The following is a 17,419-nucleotide window of genomic DNA, read 5'->3' on the forward strand; positions in this document are numbered from 1 at the left end:
AAACCTAGCTGATTTTTCTTTCTAAGCTCTGTGCCCCAGACGCTGCTTTAGTGGTGACTGCCGACCTCCCTGTTGAATAGGTCTATTCAGCTCTCTTCCTATTGGACCCAGATGAACCTGTCCCCTTTTCTTCTTCTGAGACTTTTCAGAAAGTCATCCTGCAGTATGTGGCTCCTTTTCGTCCCCAAACTTTCTTACCTCGTTCTTCTTATCAAATTGTACTGGAACCAAAAAAAACCCTGCTACCCTGTAGCTTTTTACAGTATCCGTATCACGTCTTATACTCATGGTGTGACATGGACAGGTCAGTCTATCACACCCCTCCTGAAGGTGTTGTTACTGACTTGATACGTGCCTCTTGACACTGAGTGTTGCTGTCACTTGCTGCAGCCTGGGCCTCCTTACGTGTCATGAAATGATTTTGTGCAGTGTTTTATCCTCTCCTTTGTTAAATGAACTCCTTTGAGATTGCCTCCTCTGAGCAGCAGCAGCCTGGGTGATGCTCTAACATGCTCTCCTAACACTCATGTTCCTGCTCTTTTCCACAGTCGATTAAATTGCACTTTAGCCCATTTTCAGCCAGCTGCTCCCCGAGGAACTCAGTGTTCAGATGAAGAAAGTATCTGGCACCTGCTTGTGTAGCAGAATATGCTAATGGGTAATTGTAGAAAAGAAAACTTCTGCAGGCAGCGTTTCTGGTTGTCTTTCTAAAGGGTGATGATTCAGTTTTTCAAGCCTTGACCTGGAGTTGCTTGAACCCTTCTGCTTTATATGCAAGCTGTCTGATTATGAATTCATCTTTCTGATCTATGAACCCTCCTTTGTCAGAGCATCAGCTCATCAAGCTCAGTAACACATAAAGCCCCTAACATGGCTTGTTCTACTTTGAACTTTGAAGCTGAGCTGTCGATGACATCATTTCCAACTGTTTCAACCAAACTATAAAAAATCAGCCCAAAGAGTTCCCTCTGAAGGACTATTTGTTCCACTTTGTCTCACCCCTCACTGCTTTTGCCCCATGAGACGAATTAGCTTCAGCTCACAGAGTAGATTTTATGCAAATTTGCATCCCCATTTTAGATGTGTGTTTTAGTATCGCTTCATGGACAACAGTAGAGAATGTAGGCCAACCCTGATACACATAACACGACAGATAAAAGGATTACTGCTTCTTTTTCATGCAAAAAAATGCTGCATTTCGTCTTTATCACACCCTGATACATTATTTTCCTTAAATAGAGCCATTCTTGAAATACCCCATCATTTAAACACAGCTCAGCTTTCTATGTTCATGCATTTGAAGCCCAACAAATAAAATGTAAATTTGATCAAGAACTGGACAAAAAACAACTCATCTCAGTACAAATATATTTCCGTTTATGTCACATGTAACACACAACTTAACACGAAAAGTAAGGAAACTCGTGTTTGGTAGACTGTGTTTTTGGTTGAACAATTGTAAAGTCTGTTGTTTCCTTTTAATTGAGCCACATTTGCAGGGAACATGCATTTGTGGGATGAGCTGCAGAGCTGAGTGTGTGGGTTGCGCCCATGAAATAAAATTGCCAAATCTTCTCTGCCAAATCTTCTGCTATTGACTCTTGTTTGGTGCATCGAAAGATTGAAGTTTAATGAAGTTTATGAAGTTTAGCAAACAAACAGCGGCTTCAGTGGGACAGTATTAGGGATGGGTACCTTTCACATGTACTGTACCGATGCCCGGTAGCTGTCAATTAGTATCGGTACTCAATGGTACCAATTTTCTGTGCTTTTTTTGTGTATATGTGGTAAAAAATATCAATTTATTTAATAATGAAATGTAATTGTTTCAATTTAAAATATAAATTCTTCAATATATAACCTTGCAATGTTGTGTTCATGTCCAGCAAGTAAAATTGCCCACTCTTCCACTCTTTCACAGTCACAAGGATGTGTTTAGGTGCCTAAGCATGGCACCTTTTGGTTTTACATGAATCAGTACCCTCTACTTTTGACAGAATTTGGTTGGTACTGGGGCTGAACGGTTCTGGAAAATAATTTGATTGCAAATTTTTTTTAACTAATATTGCAATTGCGAATTGGCATACAATTTTTGGGGGGGTGTTTGTCTTCTACATTATTCACTGAACACAAGCAAGAAACCGCTCCATAGTATGACCAACACAACAAAGGATACTGTCAACATATGAGCAGTTCTTTCCTGAAGGCCAGGCCTACATGTCATGATGAAATGAGTTGAATTGAAGCATGAATTGATACAGATAACACATCTTGATTCAACTATTACAATCACAGCATAATACTGACTGATTTGTTTAACTTTAAGCCTTGTAGATGTGTAATGTAATTATCATTACCAGTCTGAATAAATATGAATCCTCTCTTCTATGAGTCTCACACTAAATAAGGTGCAAAAATGTAATTAAGACCAAATCTCTGGCTTAACCACTGAAATATGTCAACATGTGAGATGCATTTATTTACAAAATGAAAAAGAAACACTGTGTGAATATAAATATAAATATTAATTGTAGAAAAATCTTACTGATTACTCACCAGTAACAAAACAAAAACTAAAGTGAATGCACTTCAATTTTTATTTTTTTTATTGCAGCCTTTGCGATTTGAAAATTACATTCGGTACCCATTCCTAGACAGTATCTCATTCTTCAACCAGCATTTGGCACCAGGGGATAATGGAAGCTTAAAACAGTAGTCAATGGCAGAACCAGCTGTTTCACATTGGCAGAGAAGATTTGGCAGATTTTACATGGGTGCAACCCACATACTCATCTCTGTAGCTCATCCTACAAACGAATGTTTCTACAAATGTGGCTCCATTTGAAAGAGAAATGAACAGGCTTCACATCAGTATAAGATTTAATACCAAGAAACATTGTTACGACAAATAAAGTATCTACCAAACACTAATTTCTTTACTTTTTGTGCTAACTTCAGTTTCACTTTGGTCAAATTACTCCACAGAAACAGCAGTTTAACATCAAACAGCAAATGGAACACTGAAAGAGGGAGTTGATGCTGATTTTCAGAGATAACTGAAAATTAAAGCCTTTGTTTTCTTCTGGCACTGCCTATCTCCCTTTTCAAAAGCGTACAGCGAGTGTTTTTTAGTGGTCCATGCTTTAAACCTAAAAAGAATATGTTGTTATTGTTTTTGTTCTGTCACTGCGCTCACAGCTCTTTCAGTTAATGAGTTCAACTTTTCAAAGTCATCTTCACATCAGTCAGACGTTCCCGTCATCAGGCCAATCAAAATCAAGAAAAGGCGGGATTTATGATATCAACTTTTTCAACAACAACAGTGGGGGAGAACACAGGCATGTTTTGACCTCACCGAAGTACTGTGAAACATTGTCTCCATAGTTCGTACTCACACTTATACACCTACTCCTACAACTTCAATCTGTTGTATTAAATGTATGAACCAAGCTTGTGAAAAAGTGAAAGAATCAATGGAAGAAAGTTTAATATATGTTGAGAACATCAGTGAACTAACAGATATCAACCTTCAGGTCTCACAGTGTGTCAGCCTGGCACAGCCTGTCGTTTCTCCTATCAAACCTCCTGGAGTGTGAGAGTGTGTGAACTGCACAGTAGGGATCCTAGTAGCAGACACAGTACATTTCCACTCAGGGCTGATGGTGAGTAGCCTGTCGCCTACCTCTGTGCCATTTTTAGCCTGCGGGCAGCTCTGGCTGGCCTCGTTGCCACCTTGCTGCTCGGTGCCACGTGTGGGCAGGAGCTGGCTGGGGGCCTCTCCCATCTCCTCCTGCTCCTGCTGCTGCTGCTGCATGGTGGGGCTCCCGTGGGACTGGGTTGTGGGCCAGGGTGGGGTGAAGGCGGAGGAGGAGGCCGCTGACTGAAGCACACTAGCGGTCTTAAGGAGCGCTACTGAGGGGAAGTCCTGTGCGTTTGAAGTAGGGACCTCAGAGAGCCTGTTTACTCAGGAGGGGGAGGGAGGGAGCTGGCCGGCTGCACAAGAATGCCTGTGTCATGATGGGAGCAGCGGAGAGGAGGAATGCACTCCACAATCCCAACACTGTAGGAGTTGGTCCAGGGCTGAGGTGGCAGCCATTTCTTCCTATTTATTTTAGCTCCCGCTCCACTCAATCACTGGCCCTGTCTGTGGCCCTAAGCATCCCTGGAAAAATGAAAAATGGCCTGAGCTTTTATTTATGGCTTGAGAGCTCCAACTTTTTGCCCCAGCACAGTATCTTCGCAGAATGTGGATAAAATATAAAAACAGTGATTACATTTCTGCTTTAATCATTTATTTCTCTGGGAAGTTCACAGAGCACCATGAGCCTTTTTTTCAAGGCTGCTCTGCTACACCTACACCTTATCATCATGGTTCAGGTTTTCACACTCAATATATTCTCTGAGTTTTATGTGCTGGTTTAGTTTTATTTTCACTTAGTTTGATGGGAAGACTGCACTGAGACACCTCAAAATGTCCATACACCTGATTTACAAAGTGGTTTACAATGACTACCGCTTAAAATCATCTGATTTTTAATGAGATTATAATATAAGAAAATTCAAGGCACTGGCACCAGATTGGTTCCAAACAGCAGCACGGGGACTCACCATACGTTCTATGATACACAGGCTGCTTCTGAGTCCATGTGAGTTTTGTTTACCAACTCTGGTTTGTTTGCAAATGGGCTGCTTGAACCGTGACAAACTCAATTTTTATTTCAAGGCAAACACTGTACTGGAGGAGTACAGGCAGAGGGTTACGGACATCGCCGAGAGGAAGAGTATCCCTCTAGGTGTAAGATTAAACTCAGTGAGGACCAGAATGAAAATGTACTGGCCTTCAAACACTGACTATAAAAAGGAAGAGAGTGTAGAAGCAGTGATCTCACCCACTGGTTTGTTAGCCCTCCTTTTAGTACCAGAGGTCATCTTGTTCAGCTGATGCCTTTGACTGTTCTGGTTGAAAGGTTGCTGTAGTAGCAACTTAACAATGACTGGAAGTCAAAACCAATCTTTCTCTTCTCAATCACTGATTCATCCCAAGTCTGAGCAAAAAAACGAGTTTCATGAATACAAAAACCACCACTGTGACCATTAGCTGAAGGTCATAAATAAGCTGAAAAGGAAGGTCATTTTGCTTGTTGGTTTGATTCAATTATACCTTTGCTCCCAGGGTGACTACATCCCTGCTGACCAGGAAGCATTGAAAGGTGTGAATACAGTGAGTGAATTACAAATTAAATTTGTTTAAAAAAATATATGGTCCATATCTTTGAAAAAGGATAGAGAACCAAGCGGTTGGTTGCTTTAATAATGGTGGTAGTTCTGCACTAGATGTGCCATGACCCCTCAATACGACACAAACTGCAGTTTCCTGTAGGTTTCTGATGTGAACGCTAAGTGTGCACTAAAGGCTCTGATGAAAGCCAGAGATGTGCTTTGAAGAAGTCTTTTGTGTAGTTTCAGACAATTTACAGATGTGATCTTCAACAACTTTAAAAGATTTTACACAAATTTATTCTTCTAATTCTGATCCTAAATAAATGTTCTCTAAAAGTTAATGCTTTGAGGATTTACATCATGTGCAGCTTAATTAAAGAGGAAGAAGTTATCTCTTATCATTCATTACAATAAAATTTTATAAACATAACCCAGTCTAGACCATAGACTGTAAATAGAGGGAAAAATCTAAAACATTTGAGTGGATCCAGGTGACAAAAATAATAATCTTTTTTCTTTCAAGAGTCGAATCACTTCTTGACTCTACCTCCCGACATAGTTTACAATCCCTGAAAAAATACACGAGAACAGAAGCTGTCAATCATTGTTAAACATGAGGTAAAACCTTTTTAACCTTCTATTACAACTAATGAAAACAAAACTTTTGAGAAAAAAGAGGAATTGAATACAAGGCAGCCAAATAATATCTTCAAACTACCACAGCAGTCGAAGAGAAACATTTCTATGAGGTGTATTCATTTTTAAAAGTTTTACCACAGCCCATGTGGAATGACTGGAGAGACAGATTTTTTTACCTATACTGCAGCCAGTCACCAGGGGAAGCAGTTTGTGTGGTGACCTCACTTCGAGCCGAGCAAGATGACGTCCATTTTTTCACAGTCTGTGGTCTAGACCTGTAAATGTTTATTGAAAGTGTCTTGAGATAATGTCTGTTATGATTTGGGGCTATGGGAATAAAGATTCTGTTGATTGACAATACAGTACAACACAATCAGATACAACAAGATGGGATTCAGTGCAACAGGATATGACACAACATGATACAATACTAAATGCATAGGTCTATAAACAAGCAACTCTTAAAAACAAGAAACTGTCTGCATAGGATAAATTGTGGTGATAGAGAAGGTCACAAAAGAGCCTTCTTTTAAGTAAAACATTGGACAAACACTCAAGTGCACTCAAAGTTCACTTCATTTTAATTTCACAAAATGCCAAACAGGATTAAAAATGAAGCAAATACAAACTTTACAACAAAAGCAAAACTCTTCACTGAGGATTAAAATAAACAAAACCAACCATAGGCGCAATCAGAGCAGCTCTGTTCACAGGGAAACCACAAAGACTTACTCAAAGACACCCTGATGATTCCTTCCTTTCCTGCCAAAATTTACCCCCAATGGGTTTTAAACCTGCAACACTCCTGCTGGCTGCTATTATGACCAACCAAGCTGCAGATTTACTGCGGGAATTCATTTTAATCTCCAGCACTTCACTGTAAAAAAGTTCCAAGTTTCAGCATTGGATATCTACAGACATTCGGTCAACAGGTGCCATTAACTTTGGTTGGGATTACCAAGGGGATCTGATGAATGACTTGGTCATCAGCAGAGCTCCCTGTAAGGTCAGACGGAGACAGCACTCAGACTCTACAGCTAAGCAGCAATAAGATAACACCGAGTACTGGCGGGACACTCTATCAAAATAGAGAAGCATTAGCAATTTCATGGTCTGTTTTGGAAAGTTCAGTGGGGACCAAAAACTGTCAAGTCAGATCATACTCCACTATTAAACTGAGACGAGAGAGACAGTCTTTGGACTCTTTCCTGATTTCCTGTTATGTAACTGCAGTGTATCATCTGTGAAGGGTGAAAAATGCCCTAAAGTCGCCGTATTGTTTTGTCTCGTTGTGATATTACTTCATAAAGAAATGAGTCATGGTCTGAATTAGTGATGAGTGGAGTTTCACAGTGTGAGATGTGACTGCAGCATTACAAACCAATGCACCTCTTTACACCTGGGAGTTTTCAAGTTTTAGCTCTTCAAATTGCGGTATCATCAACTCAAGACTTCTCAAGGTTTGAAATGCAACCTTGCTCTTTTACCTTAGGCATGGGAGTAATAAAGTGTGATTGGTTTTGCCATTGGGACTGAACCCAAAACACATTCATTAGATGAGAGATGTGCTAAAAAGTAGATAACTTCTGCAAACAGAAAGCCAGAATTTGTAGTTATAGGAGAAGCAGCTTAATATTTGTAGAAATCCTGACAGTAGTGCCAAAATGCTTTATCAGAATTTCAGGGGGGAAATATGCGATCTGTCAATCTAAGAACCACAGAGCTGAAGAGAGTATCACCTCTGGGAGTGATGACTTGTACTTTGGGTCTCCCAGCAATTACATGCCAACAGTTATTGAGCGGGCACAAATACACTCAAAGTCACACATCCTTTTTTATGTCTTGATCGGAGTTAACATCGGATTGATTTCGTTTCTCTTCTTTTTCTTCTTCTTTGAGAACTGAAATTCAGCATCTATTAAAAGAGAGTCTACACATGGACTGTGTGGAAGCTGCACTGAAATGAAGTTGTCAGAACATATAACTCAAATTCTCTGGAAATGTTGTCAATATCATTGATTGCTTCCTGCCTTCTTCTGCTCGTTACAAATGCAGTTTTCTTACATTCAGTCAGTGAAGTGAAACACAAGTGGTCTGTAATGATCTGTGACAGGCATGGCTTAGAGGTTGTAGTGGTTACCTAATAAAAAGGCTTATTGTTTGATCCCCAGTGCATGAGGTCTTGGAGCCATGGGGTAAGACACTGACCTCCTTGAGGCATCACTATTGGAATTAGAAAACTTGTTGTTAACCATAATACGACTTACCTTGATAAAATTGAAAACCAAGAACACCTACAGGTAAACGTTTTACAGAGACAAGGGATTTGTAGCTCACAGCAATCAGACTGTTCCTTTGTTTGGACCCGATGGGATGATTGGATGGCCAACCTGTCTAGCTAAAGGTGTTTTTGTTTCCACCCCAGAGTGAAGACCCACTTAGATTATACCAATGCAATCAATGACATATGAAAAAAAAGTAATTACAACACACCATGAGACCAGTAGAAGGCAGTAAGCTAACAATGAAGGCCATTCAGCAAAAATGACTCCATACAAGAAGTGGACAGGCTGGTATTAACGTGTAACCCATAGTAGTTACTCGAATATTCAGTCTGTTCTAGTTTTATCTGCATCTGCATCTGCATTGGCTGCAGATGGATTTGTTGACACTTGAAAGGAGAAAACCGCTAGTGGCGAAGCCATCGCTTGCCAAAGCGGTCTCAAAAAGCTGAAACAGCTTTGAAACACCAGTCTGTTCTAAAACAGGGGTCACCAACTTTTTTGAGACCAAGGGCTACCTCAAAGGAAATGAGTGGTACAAAAGGCTACTTGTCAGATACAAATGACAACAATAGCAGTAATGGTAGTAACAATACTATGTGAAGAGACTGATTACATGTTAATCTTAATTATTACATAGTTATTATTAATAATTTACACAAAAATGATGGTAGAAAACATACATTTCTGGAAATATCTCCATTATGACCAGTGCTGCTTTTGGAACATGCCTTGGGGGCACTTTAAGTGGTTCTTGCAGGTGCCTGGGTGAGTGCAGGCAGCATGTTGCTGACCCCTAGTCTCAAGCCTAAAGACATGCTCATGAAAAATCTGCACTTGCAGGAGCCAAGATTGAACCCTGACCTCTCGTTGAGAAAAAAAGTACTTATTTATACCTTTGACTGCAGTAGTCATTTCAGAAAAGGTCCAGGTAGTCCAAGAGTTTTTCTCTAAATAATGTAAAAATGTAAAAAACTGTTGCTTATTGAAAAACTCTAAATCACTTCTCATTCTTCATGTTTTTGATCCTAATACCACCCTTCTCTTATCTTTTGCACAGAACCCGAGCTGGATGTACCTGGGACTCTGGACTCTATTGCCCAGCAGGTTAATGAGACTGTCCATCGCCGCCGTTACCGTAGAGATGCCGGAGAGGACGACTACAACATTGAGATCCTGCTGGGAGTTGATGACTCAGTGGTTCGATTCCACGGCAAAGAGCATGTTCAGAATTATCTGCTCACTCTCATGAATATCGTAAGTTACAGCCAAGCGTTTATCTTTTACTAGTTTCAGTGTCATGGTTCATAGTTGTAGTGTCTAAGTGCTGTCTTCTGCTTTTATACTTACATTTTCAGATCATTGAAAGCTGAAAGCTTGTTGAGAGAAGTACTTTGGGAATCCAGATGCAGATTTGATTATTTTTTTCAGGCCTCCTTTCAAACATGCCTCACAAGAAGTCACATCCTCTGTGTGTCTTGCAGCATCTGAATCCTGCAACGTATTAATCAGATTCCTTCCTTTTAATCCCGTGTTGTGTCTAAGTGCTTATGATGCTGGACAAAGCACATCCGTGAAAAGTAGTGTGTTTTTTTCTCACTTCAGAGTGTTAAGTGTCCTCTCCAGAATTAATAAGATCCATGCTAAAACAAAGAGGTGATCGCTGACTGTGTACACATGTGTGGGTCATTAAATCAAGGATGCTCTTCACTGGCACTGGGTATTGATTCAGGCACTTATTTTCCTCTAGAGGGGCATTAGTGGTCGTGTTTACTCATCATAGCCCCCACCAAAAAACCTCTCAAGTGGATGGAAAAATAGGCCATAGTTGCCATTATTGGGCAGCTGAAATTCTTTAATGAGACTGAAAGCAAGCTGGTAAAAAGGGACAACACTCGACCACCTCAGGGTTTCTGTGGAGAGCTGTGCTCCTCTGTGGGAGCTGCTGCTGTTCCTCAGTCAGCTGATGATCAAACCTCCCTCCAAGCGACACGAGGATGGAGATAAGTGAGCCACACGCAAATTCTGACAGGCGGCAATTTAACACTTTCTTCTTCTGTTTAAGATTTGTTGACACATGAAACAGCATCAAAGCAGAATCAAAGTAACAGAGCCAATCACTGCTTCTGTGAGTCATCAGGGACCGTATGAGTCAGACATGTGCATCCACGTGCTGCCATCGATTTGATCAGCGGGCTATTAAGTCTTTCATGTTAAACCTGCTATCTGGTGACTGCAGAGAGCGCTGGCTGCATTCCTGATCATGAAAGATACATTCCTGTCTGGGACTCATCCCAAAAACATCATTCTGCAATCCCTTTCAGTTGGCACATCTAAAGATAATCCTTCAGCGTGCGTATGCTCGGAAGCTAGTGTTGCATCATTGTGTTTATGTTTTCTCTCCTCAGTCATGTATCCTTTCTGTCTTCTGTTTTTGTCTTGCCTTACTGCAGGATTGTTTCTGTAATCCTTGCAGGCTTATTCTTGATATTTTGCTTCATTAATCTGTGCTGCATTAAAATACTCTTTCAAAGTGAGAAGTCAGCCAAGGCTAACAGGAACCTGTAAGTCACATGTGTCAAACTCAAGGCCCACAGGCCAAACATGGCCCGCCACGCCATTTTATATGGCCCACAAGAGCTTAAAAGGTCTGATTGTCTTTTGATAGATAAGTCAAAAGGGTGCTACGTTTGCCATAATACCTACGAAGTGAAGTGATAGTATCCGCCACTAGATCGCTGTGTTTTTCATATCAGTGCCATTTTCTGATCTAGTGGGATTGAGAAATAAAACAAAAATCCCAAAATGTTTGTGCTTCAAGGAGAAAAAGCAATATGTGTTTTGGGAGTGGGAGAAAAAATCAAAATACAATAGAACAGGATTTTTTGTTTGAATGCCAAAACTGTGATTTTTTGTCAAAAAAAAAAAAAAAAAAAAAATATATATATATATATATATATATATATATATATATATATATATATATATATATATATATATATATATATATATATATATATATATATATATATAAAATTTTCAAACTCACATTCATCATTTAAGTCTTTGTTTATAAACTGGATTGGAAAAAAGTTACCACTTTTCTCCAAAAGGGCTGAAATGTTTCTTTCTGACTTACGTGATGTGCATTTCATGCAAAAATATGGCTCCTGATACAGTCTATAGACATTATCATCATCATTTCACTTTTTCACATGGTCTGGCAATAAGCAAACTAAAAATCGCAAAAATCGTAAATATTGATGAATTGCAAGTTAGATTGAATTGGCAACCCACTTATCATACAATCGAATTGCGAGAAAAGCATATCTTCTCCGCCATATGGTCTTGTATGTTATGCAGCTGTGGCGGTTGTCAAAGAGTACAATCTACGTTGGCATTTTGACACCAAAAGCAGAGCTGAGTATGCCAAAGTGAGCCTTCAAGAAAAATAACAAATCGTGTAAGCTTTAAAAGGCAAACTGCAATCTCAGTAGGATGTGTTCAAGAAAGCCACAACCAAAAAAATGTGACAGAGTAAGCTAGCTTGTTGTCGCTGAAGAAATTGCCCATGATGCAAATTCTTTTTCAGAGGGTGCATTTTGCATTCACCTCACATTACATTACAGAAAAACCATGAACAAGGCGATCCTCGATTACTGGGGGGTGATGACTAATCAGACCCTAAATCTGCCTTAATACGTGTAGTAATACGGTTTCCTTCCTCTTTCCTTCACCTTCTCCCCTTTTCTCTTTCCTTCCTTTGCTTCCTTTGCTTCCTTTGCTTCCTTTGCTTCCTTCGCTTCTATTCCCTCCCTCCCTTCCTTTTCCTTTTTTCTTTTTTAGGCCCTGTTTACATGACAATGTTTCATCCAAAACACTAATAGGCCTTATTTAGCTGTGTTTTTGTGTGAAAGTAAGTGCTGAAAATTCTCTAAATAAAGCGTGAATGCAGACGGATATCAGATTTTTTCGGTGGGAGTCCGTTTAAGTGCATAGGAAACCGGCTGACGAGCAGGGAGGGGGTGTTTGGTGCGTGCGCCCTGGGCTTCTGCTGCACAAAAACACTGCTGTAGGGGTAATTTCTGCCCTTAACCTTGTGATAGGACCCAACTTGTTCCATCCCTGAGTATCACTTTAATGTTCTTCCATCCCACGGCAGGAGGTTGCTGATTTCTGGCACTGCTACTTTTGGGTTAATGTGCTGAAAAGTTTGCTAACTTCTGATCTACTGTGTTACCAGAGTTTAAGAGAACTAGGATTTAAAAAGTATTTCTATACAGTTAACGAGGCAGGAGACAGTGCAGTGAAAAAGGATTCTTCTGATGAAAGTGAATGTGCCAGATCAGAACGATGTATTTGGTGGGAGGGAGGCAGAAAACTCTGGACCCATGGTGGTCAAGGTAGTGGGTGAGGAGAATGGAGGAAGAAGAGCTGAGGGAGCAGGTGGGTGTGTTGCGATGCAGGAAATCACTGAGGCTATAGAGGAGCATAGTTATAGATGGCCTCAGAGGTGAGGGGCGTTATCATGAAATCAATGCAATATCTGAGAGATAGCCAGTGAAGCTGCTGAAGGACGGGGTTGATGAGATTAATGGAGGAGGATCTGCTGAGAGTCCTGGACCAGATGAAATGTACAGATGGTTTTGAGAGGGAGTCCAAAGTGAGGGGAGGTACAGTAATCCATTCAGAATATCACCAGGGTGTGCACGAGGATGGCATCAAGCTGCTGCTGGCTGTGAGGTGATTTGTGGTGCACACAGGAAATGATGCAGAGCGAGTGACATGATGGCTGTGAGTTTGGAATGAGGGTGAATTAAATCTCCTCTGACATGAGGGGATTAGTGAGTGTGTGTTACATGTTGTGTGAAAATGTTTGAGTGGAAATAAGATGGGAAATATGCTAAGTACAGTCTAATTATCAATTACTATTAATGCACATAATTACCCATAATCACAACAGGAAAGAGGATGTTGTTATATCATACAATGTAACAGAAAAAGCTGGAATATCATTTTGACGTTAGTTTATTTGACACGCTCTTTGATGAAGCATCTTGAGCGACTGTAACAGCTCAGTCTTCTTCTTGGTTTGAAGATTTTCTGCCATCAATCTCTGCTCATCCTCTCAGACTGTGTCAGGTACACCTGCAGCCTTAGAGGTGAAAAAGAATCAGAAAGAGCTCTCCTGGATTCCTGCAATGGATAAAAAGTTAGGTGACCCTGGTTTAAAGCAAAGCGTGATGGATTGGCTCACACTGCGAGGAAAAGATGATGTGTTAGCAGTGCACGGGGTCATCATCTCGATTGAGGACAAACCTCTGCCCTGTCCATGGTGCAGGAGTTGTAATTAGCTTGCTCCTGTGTTTTGTTACGTTCACTTTCCTTTTACCCTGAGAAATGCTCCCAACACCCCCACAGCGTGAACCACCTTCCAGCAGGCTTCACCTCTGAGGTGCTTCTCTGACTTGTTTCCTCCACACATGATGCAACTGAAACCAACAAGTTCAGTCATAGTTTCATCAGGAACCTGGGCCAGCTTTCTTCCAGTCTTAAGGGTCATTCAGGGGCTTTCTCTGCAAACTGAGGGTGGGGTTAGACGTGTTAGACCGAGCAGGTGACTCTTGGAAATGATGGTAGGAGAGGAGCCTGGTGTCAGAGGAAATTGTCGTCACTTTTCTTACTAAGACACCTCCTTTGTGATTTCTCAGATTTCTAGATTTGAAATAATCATGGACACTGATCATGGCTGCTCGTTTGAACCGTTGATGCAGTGCATGAGTGTTTCAGTGTTGTGAGATCTTTGTTCTGATCCAACATCCTGTTTTACTTCATAAATGCACTATTGTATTTCTTTTTCCTTTCCTCACCTTAAATTTCCTCCATTACGTATTTTTAATTTCTTTCATGTCTTTGTCTTTTCTTTTTCCTTTCCTGTCTTGTCACCCCTTTCTATCAATCACTCCTGCCTTTTTTCCTTAATTTCCTTATCTTTCCCTTTCTCTTTTTAAACTTTATCTCCCTTTCTTTTCCTCCCTCCCTTCTTTTTAACCTTATTCACATTTTCTTTCTGTACCTTCCCTTTTCACATTTCCATTTTTTACTTCGCTTTCCTCTCCCTATATTGGCCTTTTCTTTTGCCCTTTTCTTTTTTGTTACCTACCTCCCCCTCCTTTCCTTTCTTTTCTTTTACTTTCCTTTCCTTTCCTTTCCTGGTTCAAGCCCAGGCGCGGACCACAATTGGGAATTGAGCTGATAGCGAGGACGTGTTGGCTTCCATTCCAGAGCCCTGTTGGGTGCCCTTGAGCAAGGCACCAAACCCTCAACAGCTCAGGTGTGAGCTGAGAGTGCAGCATCATCACTCAGACCTCTCTAATCAGCGCATGTGTGTATATATGGTTCAGAGTATAAAAACTGAATTTGCCGCAAGATTATTAAAAGTTTATCTTCTTCCTTTCCTTTCCTTCTATTTTTCTTTCAATACTTCCCTTTTGTCCCCTTTTCTGTCTATACTCATATTTTCTTTTCCTATCTACACCTTGTCCCTTTCCTCTTTTGTCCCTTTGCTCTTTTCTTGTACCCTTCTCTTTAACCTACTCTCCTTCACCTGTGCCTAATTGATTTTCACACCAGCCGGCTCACTGCCCTATGAAAAAATCTCATTTTACTGCTGTGAGCAGCTTGTTAGTATGAAAGTACACTTTATGTGCTCTCGAGTGTGTTTGAGTGTGCTTTAGTGAGTTCTCTGAAAATGTTGTTTCGATATCTTGCCACACACACTCATGCATAATTACACACAGTATCAATCCACTCTAATGCTGCTCCAGGTTTAAAAGAGATAAGAATTAAGCCTCCTCTGTTAAAGCCTCGTCCTGGGTCTTTAATGAGACTCCATTAGTGAGAGAAGGGGCTTTCACACACTGATCACCCAGGGGAGTCAGGGAGATTTGTTTTGGGACCAAGTCATCAGTTAAGTGTTGTTTTTAATGAGATTAAACTTGTTTATTTTTCTTTGCTTTAATCTCATTTAACATTTCTCTCTATAACCCAAATTTGTCTTGATCACATATTTGATATTGAAGAATCTCTTGTCCTAAATGTTGTGCCTTTTCTTTTCTTGATCTGTGTTGTTTTGTCCTGCCTCTGCGTTACATTGATGGGTACCAGTGCCTTGAAGGTGAACAATACTCTTTTGTTGTATGTTTTTCCAGTGTAGTCTGGAATCAAGATAGCTCCTGCTGCAGGGTGATGTGTTTCTCTTTTTGAAGCACACATGAAAAGATACATGAGGATGAAATTGCTTTCCCTCCATGCTATCAGAGCTCTATAAATTACATTTCTCATCAAAGTGTCTCACAGGAGCTATTACACATCGACTCTCACCATAAAGGCTCTCCAATGAGAAGTTATGTCCTGTTCATGCCCAGTAAAAGGAAAACACAACATGAATCTTCAGGGACAGAAACAGAAAGTGGAGGCACCTATGTATTGCCCCTTTCCATGGGGCATAAAGTTTTATGGACCTCTATTGGTGACATTAAGGTACTGCAGCAGCATTTACACCTGACGGGTTACTGAGTTCATGAGGCATTATTGTGCATTTAAAGGAAACATTTTCAAGTGTTGTGTTTCAGAGAGAGGTCTGCTGATGTGTCTTTATTTTTATGGAGGTTCTCTAACGGGAAAAAAAAAATTCTCTAGAGGCTCAAATATGGTTGAGAAGTAGAAGATTAGAAAGGTTTTCTTCTCATATTGTTAAACCTTTCTTCTTTTATCCAGCAGCTTTAGGGTTGGTGGTTTGCTTCTGAAACCATCAGTAAAGCCAGGTTTCATGCTGTTTCTCTGATGTTATGCAGCCTGAGTGAAGGGACTCTGTTTTTGCAGCGACTCATTTCAGTGTGATGTGTGCACAAATCAAAAGACAGCAACAGAAAAACCCCGATGTTGCTGTGATGAAACACTGACCTGTTCTGAAAAACATGATCCACTTTGATTCCTAAGTTGGGACGTATAATGCAACTTAGTGTAACATTCATGAATGAAATCCTACCTGGGGTCTCCTGTTGCATTGATTTATTACCCAGCCATGTCTAGTTCTGTACAGAGAAGTGTTTCTAGAGATATCTTGATCCAACGTGTCTGGTTAAACCAATCTGTTTGAAGGAGTCTGTACATTTCTCAGGGCACACAACTTTAACTTTGAAGTGTCAGTCTGACCAATCAGCTGTAACAATAAGAAAGAAAGAAAGAAAGAAAGAAAGAAAGAAAGAAAGAAAGAAAGAAAGAAAGAAAGAAAGAAAGAAAAACAGAAAAACAGAAAAACAGAGGGGGTAACATCATTGAAAAGTGCGACACTGACAGTGAGAGATGCTTCCTATATGATGTTGACATGATCAAAAAGACAGTGACAAAGCAGAACAGTGTCTCATGACTGTCTCCATTATTCTGTGACCATTACTCTATCTACTGTGACCACACTGAAAAAACTGGCCACAGTAGATATGATACTAAGGTTTATATCTCTGAATTATATCCGATTTCCTTAATTTTGGGGGATCACAGGTATTGTTCAATGATTTTCAATAAAATAAGATTAAAACATTGAAGGCATATACCTCCAGTTATAAAAAATAAAAAATAAAAAATCAGTATCGGCCCAAATCAGTACCGGCTGGTCAGGCTTTCTAAAGATCGGTGATTAGCAAGAAAATTGTGATCAGCGCACCCGTAATATTAATTATGCTCCTCCACTTGTCAGGTTTTTACTGTCAAATCAGAGCAGATTCTTGTGGAAACACTTTCTACTTCCTCTTCCTACTGGAGCATTTCACTGCCCACTGGTATTGTACACTGCAAACGGATTGATCAATACCCTAACATCACAAAAACCTTGGGGTCCAATCCAAAGGAAACACAACAGAAAAGTTGTCTCGAACAGATTACATCGATGAAAGTCTGCTCTGAGATGGACAATTCATCTAATGAAGCAATCGAGTTAGTGTCATTGATCTGAGCCCTGTCAATTCTCTGCTTCCCTCCAGAAAGATTAATCTTTGCCACTTTGAGCTGTAGGCTGCTGAATGTGAGCCAAGTGGGTAAAATGTGAGGCTGAACACATACAGTAAGAGAAAGCGTCTCTCACTGTAAATGTGTGGAGATAGCTGTTAAAACACTGATGCTCAGCACGTCAACATGGCAGCATCTGAATAAGACTGAACAATATTGTATGTATGGTGTAGTTTGATCTGACACAGAGGCTGACATTGATGATATGCTAC

The 17,419-nt window shown here is 40.3% G+C and overlaps 1 protein-coding gene across 1 annotated transcript in view; it reads left to right on the forward strand.

The window, feature by feature from the left end:
• The window catches only part of adamts3 (ADAM metallopeptidase with thrombospondin type 1 motif, 3), a 214,831-nt gene that overhangs the window by 74,945 nt on the left and 122,467 nt on the right, over positions 1-17,419 (forward strand). The window contains exon 5 of the mRNA XM_074671066.1: positions 9,202-9,398. Within this exon, the coding sequence (XP_074527167.1) occupies positions 9,202-9,398 (197 nt within the window). The remainder of the gene's footprint in view (positions 1-9,201; positions 9,399-17,419) is intronic.

Source organism: Halichoeres trimaculatus, unplaced genomic scaffold (assembly GCF_033239565.1).
Source record: "Halichoeres trimaculatus isolate MK-OKI-2021-1 unplaced genomic scaffold, fHalTri1.1 fHalTri1_scaffold_5, whole genome shotgun sequence".
NCBI classification, from domain to species: Eukaryota; Metazoa; Chordata; class Actinopteri; order Labriformes; family Labridae; genus Halichoeres; species Halichoeres trimaculatus.